Here is a 12,395-nt window from a genome sequence, read left to right on the forward strand (position 1 = left end):
CATCAGCTGACAGAGAGAAAATGAAAACATCTTATAATTGTTCAAATTTGTTTGACGCATTTGTTGCCATGGGCAGCCCTCTTACTACAAATTGATTGGATGTTCACAGGTGATAAACTAATTGGAGGTAGACTGCATTATGGCTAGAATGCTTATTATTATTATTATTATTATTATTATTATTATTATTATTATTATTATTAAGCAAAGACATGAAACATCACATAATATGTAATATATAAATAAGTAAAATGAAAACTAAAGGAGACAGTAACAACTCCCATATGAAAATGAAATGCTCCTTATTTTTATCATGAATTTCCCGAGTTACGGGATGAATAAATCTAACGTCATCAATTAAAATAAAAGCAGCCACACGAGGTCAGTCTTCATACATATCTCGTCCAATGATGGAAAGCAATGAATTGTACTTACTCTCATCTCTGTAGTTTTTGTGAAATTCATGTTTTTTTAAGTCAGTCATGTTATTGAAATGTTTGTTTTCCGGAATGGATGAACGCAATTAAATTTAAAACGTTTCTGGTGTGTTCAGTCAGAGAGCAACACATAATAGAGGTTTATTAGGTCAAGGAGACATTACGCGTTGCCGCCATGTTGGATGTGGCTTACCGTCATAGACATCACGTATATACTGACTGCACCCAGCTACTAGCTAGCGTAATCTATTAGCTAGCATATGCTATGGCCGCTCTTGGGACCTATCGTTGCTAACTAGCATGGCTATCATTTACGTCACATTAAATGCGACGCTCAAATTTTCGCACAAAAAAATGGCTACCTTTCCGTTAATATTGTGCTCGTGTAAATTGTATTTGATATATGGCCTGTTTTTCTGTCTTGCTTATTTTCTATCTTTTTGTAGTTTTATACAAGCGCTGTTGTACTCATTTGACACACACAGCAGTCTCCTTTTCTATTTGTTTCTTCCTTTTATTATTATTTTTGTTTAGGTTTTTTTTCCCGTCTGTTTGCAATAATATCAGTTGAAGGGAAAAAAGAAAAAAATAATTATTTACAGTGTCGAAAGCATTAAAACAGACATGGTGATGAATCTATTGTAAAGTAATCGCACAAACACAAGAAAGAAAAAAAAAAGAGAAGAAAAAGAAAAACAATGAAGAGAGACCGGCGACGGGCGGGCCCGTCCAAACTGCTGCGGACGCTTTTTTTTTTCCGGGGAAGGTGGTGAAGATCTCGGATGGGAGTTTGGGGGGGTGGCCGGGGTTGGCTGACGCCGGGGTCGGTCGGCAGAAGACGTTAAGTGGGGATGATGCCGTCGCTCCTTAGGCCTCGCTTCAGCTCCAAGTCCTCCAGCTTCTTCCACAGTTCTTCGCGCTCCTTCTCCTTCTTCTTCTCCCTGGATAACAAAAAAAAAACTTCCATTTTGCTTTTGGCAAGCACCTTCTCCCCATCCCCACCTTCCTTCCTTCCTTCCTTCCTTCCTTCCGCTTTATTGTCTGGAGATAATGACTTTCCATGCAAAAGGACATTCATTTTGTTCAATTGAAATGTCGACTAAATAAAGTAAATCGTCACTTCTATCTTCTAATGCAGGGGTCGGGAACCTTTTTGACACAGAGAGCCATAAACAATTCCTATTTTCAAATTTTATTCCTTGAGAGCCATACTCTAAATTTAAGAGTAAAAATGTGAAAATGAGATGTGATTTTTGGGGGGTAATTTTACCACTTTTAAAGTACTATAAATGAATCCTTTTGACAACACCGTTACCCAGTTGCTAATCAATGAAAATATGCATGCAGAAAAGTCTAATGAAAGAAAAAAAAAAGATGATTGATGTTAGAGGAAGTGTGAGCGCCATAGTGCCGACGTGACCCTCCTATTGGTGCATTCGGGACTCGGCTCTGTCAGCAGCAGTTTAAATACACATTTTACCTCACAGGTTATCAAAGAGCCACATGTACCCATCAGAAGAGCCACATATGGCTCCTGAGCCATAGGTTCCCTACCCCTGTTCTAATGCATCTAATTTTGATGAACATTTATTTCCAAAGAACGGCCGCCCATTCGGCGAGCGCTAGGCTCAACTTAAAAGTTCCTTACCGCTGACGGTCCGACTTGTAAGTGGAGGTGAGTTCATCGAACAAGGTGCTGTTCATCTCCATGAAGGCCTTCAGCACATTGTAGACCAGCGCCACGATGGCCCTGAGGACGGGAAACGACAAGTTGAGCGCGAGCGCGGGCGCCGGCGTCGACGTCGGAACGTCCGCTGGCGGCTTTCTCACTGATTCCAGTGTTCTTTGGAGATGCGGTAGAGGCTGGCAAACATGATGGGCAGGATGACACTGGAGTTCTCCTCGATGAGGCTCATGATGTACTCGTTGTTCCAGTAGTAGAGCGCTCGCTCCGCCACCTGCGGGGACAAAGGCGGGGCGTGACCGTCGCCGGCTCGCCGTGCGGCGACTGACCGACCGACCGACCGACCGACCGACCTGGAAGTGCGGGCTGGACACGCATCTGGAGATCTGTTTAAAGAGGGGCTCCTGGATCTTGACAAACTGGGTGGGCTCGATCACGTCCAGGATCTCCTCCAGCTCGCCCAGGAACATCACCTCTTTTTGACTGCACGTTTTGGGCCAGAACTTCAGCAATCCTCGGATGACCTGGACGCATTTCCGCAAAATTCACCCACGGCCCTCGCTAAAAAGGTGCGCGCGGGGGTACTCACGGGCTCCGTTAATGTGGGGTCTTTCTCTAGGAACTGTACAATGCAATACGCCAACTGCAGAGAAAAAAAAAAGTAATTTTTGGGAAGCTGTGGGCGGGGCCTTTGAGAATTGGGAAGCCGTGGGCGGAGCCATCGGGAATTGGGGCCGTACCTGCGCGTGAAAGAGCGACAGACTGCGGACCGTGTGCAGCGGGATCAACACCTTGACCAGAAACTGTTTATGCTCTGCCTTCAGCGGCAGCGCAAAACCATTGATTATACTGCGTGGCGAAAAGACAATGGTTAGGGGGGCGTGGCATAATGGCGGCGGATGCTGCGTCGCCGTACCTGCCCAGGATCTCCAGCAACTCCGCCACCCCGTTGAAGTGCTCCGTCTCATACACAAAACTGCGGCGGAGGGAGACAAAGATGAACGCAAAAGGTCGGCGTCCATTGGCCGATCGGTCGGTCGGGAGACGGCGCTGACCGTAAAAAAATATTATTGATCTGTTTTCGTATAAAAGCCCTCAGTCCCAGGAATTTGCCGTAGATTCTATGCAGAACCGTCTTCAGGTAGTCTCGCTCCCGAGGGTCCTCGCTGTCAAACAGCTCCAGGAGCTGGGGGAGGGAAGGGGGAGAGGGGGCGGGGCAAAGTCAGCCTCGTCCGTCAAAAAGAGGAGGCGGAGAGAAGAGGCGCGGCCGGCGAGGAACACCTGTAGGACGAACTTCTGGTCTATGTACTTTTTGGCAATGCTGGGCTGGAACTCCTGACTCTCCAAGAAACGGATGAAGAACTCGTAGACCAACTGAGGAAGGGGAAAAGACAAGTTCATTCTCAACGCCCCGCCCCTGGCGTCGTCGTCGTCGTCCGCTCGGGTACAACCTGTAGGTGAGGCCAGGACGCTTCCAGCGTGGGCTCGTCCTCTTCGGGGTCAAACTCGTTGCTGTCACTGGGCGGGAGGGTCCGGAAGATGTTGTGAGACACCTGCCCAGACAGAGGTGGCAAAATGAGTTGGGATGTGGCCTTAGGCGCCGCTCAGCGCCAACGCCAAGCTCACCATTTTGACCACTTCCGGGTAGGCCTGCTCGGTCAGGTAGCCGCGGCTGACGGTCACGTAGTCCACCAGCTCGTTGAGCGTGGAGCGCTTGTACTCCTTCATCTTCAGGTCCGACAGCGTGTCCATGAAGTCGAAGACGGTGCAGCACTGCTGCAGCTTCTTCAGGAACAGCTCCGGCTGCTCCGGGGGCGGCACGTCTGCCGAGGGGGGCGCGAAGGCGTGGACCAGACCGGACCAAGAAAGAAGAAGACCGGGAAAAAGAGGAGGAAAGGAAAGACAAGGCAACACAAGGAAATGAATGTACGGCAAAAAAAATCAATCCCCCCAAAAGCAGGCACGTCACTCGAAGCTATTGGAAAAGTTGCTGGCTACCTCGAAGCGCCTGGCTGCCATTTTAAATGCGCGTGATCAACGAGGCCGCGGGCTAACTTTAACGGCGGGCACACTGGTCCGACACCCACCCCGACGCCGTGGCTCCCGTCCCTCCCGGATTCGGACGCCTGGGCTCCCGTCGCGGTTCGCTCGTGGCAAGCCTCGCTAGAAATATGTAAAGGGACACCCCGTAGCTCGGGTTTCTGGCGAATAAGGGAGGGGGGGGCACTCCTCCGACATTGTGACCGTTAAATTCAGAGCGCTACTTTTAATCCACTGGGTGGCCCGGACACGGGTCCCTCGCCTCTTTACCGGAAATAGCGTTGGAGTCCAAAGGTCGCAAGGTACAGACGCGACATCTGAACTCGCTGGAGGAATCATCCGTTTAAATATTGGGCGCTTGGCGTGCGAGGATATATGGCCGTGCTATATATATATATACACACACTGCCGGGTCATCGACACGCTCGCGGTGAGAATCCAATTATCGTTTGAAAATGATTTAAGGAACGGACGGGTCGCTAGCAAAACTTTCCGCCAGACCAGAGATGCCAGGTGGGTGTTGAAGCAATGCCTGAGAGCATCTCATTTAGAAAAACATACTTTTTTTTTTACTAGATTAAAGTGTAATTGCGCATGGAGCCAGTAGAGGACAGTGACGCGCTCATTAAAAACAAACAGTGCGACGTCATTAACAAACATAAGCAACAAAAAGAATGGACACACTTTAGGTCTCTTTTGTTGCAGATAAAATAGCTACAAATGTTGAATTTAATCTTAATTGTTGTTCAATACTTATTTTCTTCATTTTTTTACAATCTTAAAGAGTTGTGTAAGGGGCGTGAAATGTCTGAAAATAAATGAGAAACAATGCAATAGGCCGACGTATTCTACTAGTCTCGGTTAAGTCGTTGGTTGCCATTGACGGCACTAGACGTCCAATTTGTTCATTGGAGGAACATATGATTTTTTCTACAATCTGTCCATCTTAACTAAAATGGCCTATTCCAAATGTTGTTGCTGCTAAATCGCTCTTTCCGTGCTAACGGCGTGCGTGACTAAAATACCGCAAAGTCAACATTTAAAAAAAAGACGATTTTCTTCTAACAAAGGGTCGACTTACCCTTGAGCAGCGGCAAGGGCGTCAGCTCGATGGGCTTGCCCTGCGAGCGGAACTGGGAAGAGCTCTGCGAGCGCTTCTGCTTGGCCTTCCGGACGGACTTTCGGGAAAATCCGTCCACTTTGTCCACGGAAGGGGGCGCTGTGGCTGCCGAGGACATCGCCCTGCCGGGAGTAAATAAAAAAAACAAAAACACAGGACCTTAAAACAGCAGTCAAACGTCTGGGCCGACATCAGGCGGCTGCAAAAATGTCAGCACTCCCTTCCCCCAGTTAGTACAAGTAATCCCGTTCGTCCGATCGCAGGTGTCCAACTCACGGCGCGGCGGCCAAATCCATTTGGCATGCGCTCCAAAGTAAATCAAGTGTATAATATTTGCTGTTAAAAGGGTTAGAAAATAAGAATGCGTGCCATTTTTTTAAGTCACGAATCATTTTCGCCAACACATTGCTGGAAAGTGACATTAGCATAAGCTACGCTAGCTAGTTTTTCGGTGCTATTGACAATAACAGACTCCGTCCGACATGGCAGCCAATGAGGAGAGAGGGAAAAAAAGTGCTCAGCAAATGAAAATTGTGTGATTCACCGCCAACCCTCCTCCTTCTAATGGACTAAACGTTTTTCTCTAACTGACGGTGACCAATCAGTTCAAAGGTTTGCGATATAAACCAGTTTATGAGCAGTAAATGTCCAAAGCCGTTGTTTTGGCGGACGGGACGACCAGTCAAAACCGACGTAACATCACGGGATTAGCAGGTGACGGCGAGAGAGGCCCGACCGGCCGTTCAAAGATCCCGAGCTATCGCCGCGACGACGGGTCTTCTCCCCGTCCGGCCGACCGGCCCGGGAGGAGACAATGAACCGTGATCAATGACGGTGGCGGCGGCCATTTTGACTGGGTTCCAGACGGGCCCGACCGGACTCGAGCGCCGCTTCTAGTCCGTCGTCACGCGCAAAAAAAAAGCGCCGTCTTTTTTTTGCTTCTTTTTCCCCCCTCACCTGTGCGGAGGGGCGGCGCCCTCCCCGTGCACCACCATCAGTCTGTCGCCGTCGCAACGGACACCGAGCGGCGATAACCACAGCGGGCGAGCGAGCGGAGGAAGGAAGGAAAAAGGAGGACGGAAGGCAGGAAGGAAGGAAGAAAAGGAAGGAGGAAAAAAAGAAGGCACGGCACTGCCGCCGCCACCGCCGCCGCAGGAAGCTTTTCCTCCTCTGGTCGCTCTTACATAAGCAGACTGATGACATCACACCAGCTTACAGGGAAAGAGGGAAAGAGGGAGGGGGGGGGGCGAGGGAGGAAGCGAGGGAGGGAGGGAGGAGCCAGGGATTACGCCAGGAAAAGAAGCAAGACGCTAACCTTCACGTTGCGCTTAAAATCAACGAAAACGACGAAAATTTGAAAAAATGACGTTCCCTGTACCACCGAAAGCGTTTGCAAATGTCCGCCATGTTTTTATTTCATCGCCTCTCCGAAAAAGTATTTAATTCCGATTGTCCCCCAAATCCAATTGACCGATTCCCACTGGGGAAAAGTTCCAAATATTAACGACAATCTTGTCCAAAATCATCAAGTGATCATCTATTTTTTGGTAGGGGAAAAGTGCAACTGCGCCAAAATTGGACAAAAATGTCCCCATACATTTCCAACACAGTCACACAAACAAACAAGAGTCTAATTGCCTTGACAATCAACAGGAAGTGACCCAGAAATAGACTAAAAGTAAACATCACGTCTTGGTCAATGCCCCCCAAAATTGAATTCCTGACTTGAGATACCACTCAATATTTTGCCGTGGATTCAAATATTTGTGTAGTCTGATTTCCAATTAAGAAGACATGGCCACAATTGCATTCCTCAGCAAAAATAAATAAACATCTCCGAGGCGTGCTGTCCAATTGAGAGGATTTGGAATGTTTGAAGGTTAAACAAAGTCCAAGTAGGATGAGCTTAATTGTTAGTCCTGAAAGCTGATTTGAGGATTTGATGTTCCACGCTTTCACTTTGCTCCAAAATCAAAGCATCATCCGCACCATTTCAATATTTCTTTGGGGGGGGAAGTTAAGTTTAGTGGTTTCCGTTTGCCTGTAGCGCCAACAAACAAAATGGCGTTGCTAACTATCCTCACTAATCAATGGCTTATAATCAATCAATAACATTATGATCTAATAATGCAGTGTAGACGTGGGCCATTTTATATCACAATTTATTACATTGTTAATTAATTAGCAAAAATTGTAACTGTATCAAGTAGTGCTGCAACCTAAAACCATCCACTGTAAAGTGAAGCATATAAAATCTTGCTCAAAAGGAAAGATATCTAATCATCTACTATTACACGTGACTAGTAGTTTTGACTTTGAAAACTGCTGCACATTAAGTTGACATACGATCATTAATAATAAATAAGTATAAATATTGCAACAAATGTTACCTGTGTTATTATTTCCAATTGGCTAGCATGTATTACTCAGATACAGTTGGCAGGGGAACTTAAGAGTGGCTATCCCAGTCGTAAAATGTTGACATCTGACGTTTACACTTGCCGCCAGACTTCGGCGTTAGCTTCCTGGCAAAGCAATTAGCCTTATCACTCTTTACCTGTGATTTCAAACTATTTTATTGACAGATACGAGCTAGCAATTGGGTTGAAGGACGCAAATTGCCCAATGTCGTGGAGCTAAGTCACTAAAACTACAGAAAATGGGCGCTAAACTGTTTTTTAAATTTAGCACCTTCCCTCCAATGCTGTTCGTTTCCACATTACACTTGAAATGGATTGGACATAGAGCGCCGTCAATGGCAGACAATGAGTTAAGCCGTCCTTGAGAAAGCTATGGTAACAACGACTTTACAACCGAGTGACTAACCAGTCATTTAATAATACAAAAATATTTTTAACACAACCAGCTTTCAGAATCGGTATCAAACCCCCAAAAATCGGTACAACACAACTACAAAGTGGCCAAGTTTTACTCTAGAGACATTAGACATAGCAGTAAACGATAACTACGTATACAATCATCCGAATTGAATTGACAGTTTTGTCATTTTGGTCAAATCTTGTCTTTCGTCCTGCTCTCGTGGAACATCTTAACTGTCAAAAACCATAAAGCGTGCATACCTGCAACATAGTCAACGAGCGAGCATATACACCCTAGCCTAGCCGTATTCCCCTAAGCATTGCTGTTGATCTATTCCAATGAGTGCTCGGGCCAAACTTACAAGATAAAGTGCAAAAAGACAATATAACTCAAATGGTGTCATTTTTACACTTTTGAGGCACGTAACGTCCACATGTAGGACGAGAAGACTCCAGCCAGTTGGGCTCTTTCCGGCCGCTTTGGGGCCTGTTCGTTCCCTTCCCTTCTAGGCTTGACAGCTAGCCGACTAGCACGGTTAGCTTCCCGTGTCTCTCGGCGGAGCATTCGGTTGGGAAGCGCACGTCCCAAGCTTTGATTAGGAAGAGTGACAGCGAATGACACCCGAGAGGCGAACATTCTGCTGGCTGGCGGCGCCCATCGCGCGAGCCGAACCTGAAAACTAAGCGGCTAACCCGCTAGCTAGCCGCAGCGGGTTAGCCTCGAACTGGAGCTAAACTAGCCGTTAGCCCGTCGACGTCCTCGGCAAAGCAAAGGCAACACACAAAACGCAAACGGTGACAAATAGGCTATAACGCACAATCGAGTCAGTTGGATTCTATTAAGCCGGAAGACTTTACCTGGGCGGGTTCGGACGGTCACCCATCATCCCAGATGCAAAAACCGAGGCTGAGCGGAGCTAATGCTGCTAGCGAGAGAGCCGACACACTGACGGTGGCTTTGGCTGGCTCGGGGGTTGGGGGGGCGACTCAAGGCCAGGCTGGACGCGCCGTCCCGAGTCCCGACAAGCCGCTGTTAGTTCCAACGGGAGGGGGTGGAGGACGGGGGCTACTTTACCTTGATCCAGCGGCGAAGAGTTCTCCTATGTTTGCAAATCTAGCGGGCCCTGGGGGTGGGGGCGGCTAAGTGCGGGGAGGGGGGGACTACCTCCAGCTCGGTGCGGACAGCCTCGGCTCCCAGGCGGCGGGTGGCACAATCTAGGCTCTTCCCGTCCTCAAACTCCCACCAAGAAAGAAGGGCCAGCGAGCGCTATTCCATTCCCCCTTCCCCTTGGCTCGGGTTCCCGGAATCGTGACGGCGGCGCTGCGGATGCTCGTGTCCGGCTGCGGGTGTTCTCCTCTCCAATACGGGCTGCTGCTGTTGCTGCTTCTTCTTGTCACCTATTGTCAACACCACACCGCACACATAACACAAGCACAGTAATGTGTTCGGTAGGCGGGGCCCCGGGGACGTAGCGCCACCCTCATTGGCTGGGGTCTGCGACCAGCGTCCTCGCCATTGGAGTGGGAGACACGTCAGTCAGAGGCTCGGGCGGGGCCGGGCTCTGACGCCGTCATCTCGGTTAGACCAAGGAGTCGGCTGGGTAGCGGCGAACTAGCCGAGACAGAAAGGGGCAACGAGGCACCGGGGTCGGACGGCAAGTTGCTTGTTGTGCCGGAACGTTTGAAACAAACGTGTCAAGAGCGTCTGTCTTTCCACGCTTTTGTTGGGCGACCCGGCCTCCACACGCTCGGCCTAAGAGCGACAGGCTAGTCGGCTAATGCTAGCCTCGCAAAACTGAGCATTAGCCGCCAGATGAAAGCAAGGAACACGCTGACGTCATTCACGTGCATGACAGTGGCACAAGCATTCCTCGCATCGATATCATGCCTATGGGAAGCTAGATGTGTGATTCTGACGAGCGTCGTGTTCGGTCCGGCATTTTGGGTCGGAGCCGTTCGCTAAATATAGATATTACAGTGAAAAGTGTACATTGAAAGCGGCTTGGTTTGTCATAAACGGTGCGATATATTAACTGTATATATGCAAAATAGAAATTACTTGTCATAAAAAAATACAGCCATGATTTTAGACACCCTAATACATTTTGTAGAAAGTAAGCTGTAGATCTGCAGAATGTGATCCAAATCGTGCAGGAAGGGATCCTGGGATGCCCCAAAATTAATACAAGAAAGTGACCCAAAATTAACTTTTAGCTTCCATTTATAACAATAAACATCGAATGCACACCATTCACAATCACCATTCATATGGAATCACCACTTATTTTCACTCGGCAATAATAAAAACAAATCAAACATGCTATTGACAATAATAGATGTCCAATCTTTTCCAATCAAAATGTATAGGACCTCCGACATCGGCAGTCGCCAAGTTCACGTCGAGGATGCGCTATCGTGCGTCAATAAGTATAATGCAAATAGGCATTTGTTGATCAGTATGGCGACTGGTTGGCGCGTTTGTTTTTTTTGAGAGTTCCAGATTTGAGTTTGAGGGCAGAGGAACTTTTGCCACGGTCCACTTTCCACAGCGAGAGGCGCCCGTCCTCTCCGCCGGTGAAGAGCGCCCCTCGGGCCTCGTCCCAGGCAAAGCACCTGACGGTGGCGGCGTGCCCCCCGCGCAGACTCCCGAGCTGCCGCAACCCGTCGCCGTCGCACTCCATCAGCAGAACGTTGCCGTCCCGGTCCCCGCCCGCCACCAGCAGCTGGGGCCGCCCCTCCAGACCGGCCCCGCCCAGCATGTAGTCGAGGCTCCGCCCATCCGGCGCCTCGGTCGAGGCGTTGGGACGATCCACGAGGGCGTCCGCCCGCTCCGCGTCCAGATCCCAGAGGCGCAAGCCCTCGTCGTCCGTGAGGCAGAGCAGTCGCTCTCCGTGGTGGCCGCCCCAGCAAACGGCGGCCACCGAGGACTTGGCGTCGCACGTGCGCAGGAGCGCTTCGTCCTCAGAGGCTCGCCGCAGGTCAAAGACGTTGACCAGGCCGTCGGCTCCGCCCGACGCCATCCGGTCCTTATCGCGCGGGTGGAAGCGAACCTGCGTGACGTCATCAGCGTGCGACTCGGAGTAGACGCCCAGCGGCGGCGCGCCGGCCTTCCTGCTGTCCCAGAACACTAAAAAGCTGTCTTCGCCGTCCAGCTGACCGCAAAGCAAAAATAGACAGCGATCGGTTATTCGGTCACTGTCGGTTTAAAAAAAAGGACAGAACCGAGCCTACCGTACCGACGTGCCGGCGCAGAGCAACGTGTCGCCGCAGCTCAAATCGAAGCTGCAGAAGACGTGCGACGGGTCGCCGCGGAAAAGCTGGACAGCGTCCGTCCCCGGGCGGCGGACGTCCCAGCCGCGGACCGTCCCGTCGGCCGAAGCCGAGTAGAGGAGGCCGGGGCGCGCCCGGGCAAAGGTCAGGCCGCACACGCGCCCGCCGTGCCCTCGATACTCGCCCACGGGACGCAGCGTGGCCTCGTCGTGCAGCCGTAGTGAGCGGTCGCAGCGCGCCGTCGCCGTTTCCGTCCCGCCCCCGGGAGACAGCGCCACGTCCAACACGTAGGAATGATCGTCGTCGGAAATGCAGCTAGTGGCCAGTGACAGGCGGGTGAATTTCTCCATTCCAGCATCACCTGATCTGAAAAAATAAAAGAAATATATAACATAAAATGTGAGGCAAATCCAATTTATAAAGCGTATATGACAAAATATGACACTGTTGCTAACGCAAGAATGAAATGTAGCTTATTTAACCCGTCATTTTAAGTCAAAATTAGTATACTTGAAACTAGAAAAGTGTAAATAAATAAACAAGGACATTAGCTGTCCAAGTGCTGAATGGCTATTATTGATATTGTCTATATAATTTGTTTATGTCAAAACATAGGACGGAACAACAATAGAGGATGACATGAAAAGGATTTAGCGTCTGTTACTGTTATTTTCATATGTACATTTGTTTACTTTGTAATGTAGAAAAAAACATATACCATATACTTCTAAACGTAGCTTGTTTTGACCAGTCTGTTGCTGGAAATACATTTCTAAAATTAGGAGATGTAACTCAACTACCTCAATGTCTTGCTGGAGATGGAGATAAAAATAACGAAAGATGACAACAAAAACGGCAACTAAATTTCAATTCCAGAGACATCAACAACAAAAGCTGATGTAAAAGCGAACTGCACATTGCACAGTAATCATTTAAAAGGCTAGGTCTCTACGGCAAAGGCGGCAGCGTAAGATAATGTCGGCCATCTTGCGTCGCAACTCTTTTATGGCCATCTTATCTGTAAC

At 49.0% G+C, this 12,395-nt stretch overlaps 2 protein-coding genes across 3 annotated transcripts; both read right to left on the reverse strand.

Moving 5' to 3' along the window:
* Window positions 1-927: 927 nt before the first annotated feature.
* Window positions 928-9,524, reverse strand: LOC144090329 (serine/threonine-protein phosphatase 2A 56 kDa regulatory subunit epsilon isoform). 2 transcript variants are annotated; one of them, XM_077621748.1, is made up of 13 exons: window positions 8,959-9,524; window positions 5,243-5,403; window positions 3,748-3,944; window positions 3,573-3,674; window positions 3,403-3,495; window positions 3,177-3,307; window positions 3,038-3,097; window positions 2,862-2,970; window positions 2,711-2,764; window positions 2,475-2,645; window positions 2,268-2,395; window positions 2,086-2,187; window positions 928-1,378 (listed from the first exon to the last, which is right to left on the reverse strand). In XM_077621748.1, the coding sequence occupies exons 1-13, from the start codon at window positions 8,985-8,987 to the stop codon at window positions 1,279-1,281; spliced, it is 1,437 nt and encodes a 478-aa protein (XP_077477874.1). In that variant the 5' UTR covers window positions 8,988-9,524; the 3' UTR covers window positions 928-1,278. The 2 variants fall into 2 exon arrangements, with proteins under 2 accessions (XP_077477874.1, XP_077477873.1); XM_077621747.1 differs by lacking the exon at window positions 8,959-9,524 and adding an exon at window positions 6,239-7,284.
* Window positions 9,525-10,357: 833 nt separating this feature from the next.
* On the reverse strand, window positions 10,358-12,323 carry wdr89 (WD repeat domain 89). Its single transcript, XM_077621113.1, has 3 exons — window positions 12,171-12,323; window positions 11,337-11,736; window positions 10,358-11,252 (listed from the first exon to the last, which is right to left on the reverse strand). The coding sequence occupies exons 2-3, from the start codon at window positions 11,718-11,720 to the stop codon at window positions 10,554-10,556; spliced, it is 1,083 nt and encodes a 360-aa protein (XP_077477239.1). The 5' UTR covers window positions 11,721-11,736; window positions 12,171-12,323; the 3' UTR covers window positions 10,358-10,553.
* Between the last annotated feature and the right edge of the window lie 72 nt (window positions 12,324-12,395).

This window comes from Stigmatopora argus, chromosome 15 (assembly GCF_051989625.1).
Source record: "Stigmatopora argus isolate UIUO_Sarg chromosome 15, RoL_Sarg_1.0, whole genome shotgun sequence".
In the NCBI taxonomy this organism is placed as follows: Eukaryota; Metazoa; Chordata; class Actinopteri; order Syngnathiformes; family Syngnathidae; genus Stigmatopora; species Stigmatopora argus.

Coding starts and splice junctions, on each gene's coding strand:
- LOC144090329 (XM_077621747.1), bottom strand. CDS start 6,276: ATGGTGGTGCACGGGGAGGGCGCCGCCCCTCCGCACAG. Junction 2,971..3,037: donor TTGCTGGAGATCCTGGGCAG/GTACGGCGACGC, acceptor TTCGCCACGCAG/TATAATCAATGGTTTTGCGC. Junction 2,765..2,861: donor TGTCGCTCTTTCACGCGCAG/GTACGGCCCCAA, acceptor TTTTCTCTGCAG/TTGGCGTATTGCATTGTACA.
- wdr89 (XM_077621113.1), bottom strand. CDS start 11,720: ATGGAGAAATTCACCCGCCTGTCACTGGCCACTAGCTGCATTTCCGAC. Junction 11,253..11,336: donor TGCTCTGCGCCGGCACGTCG/GTACGGTAGGCT, acceptor CTTTGCGGTCAG/CTGGACGGCGAAGACAGCTT.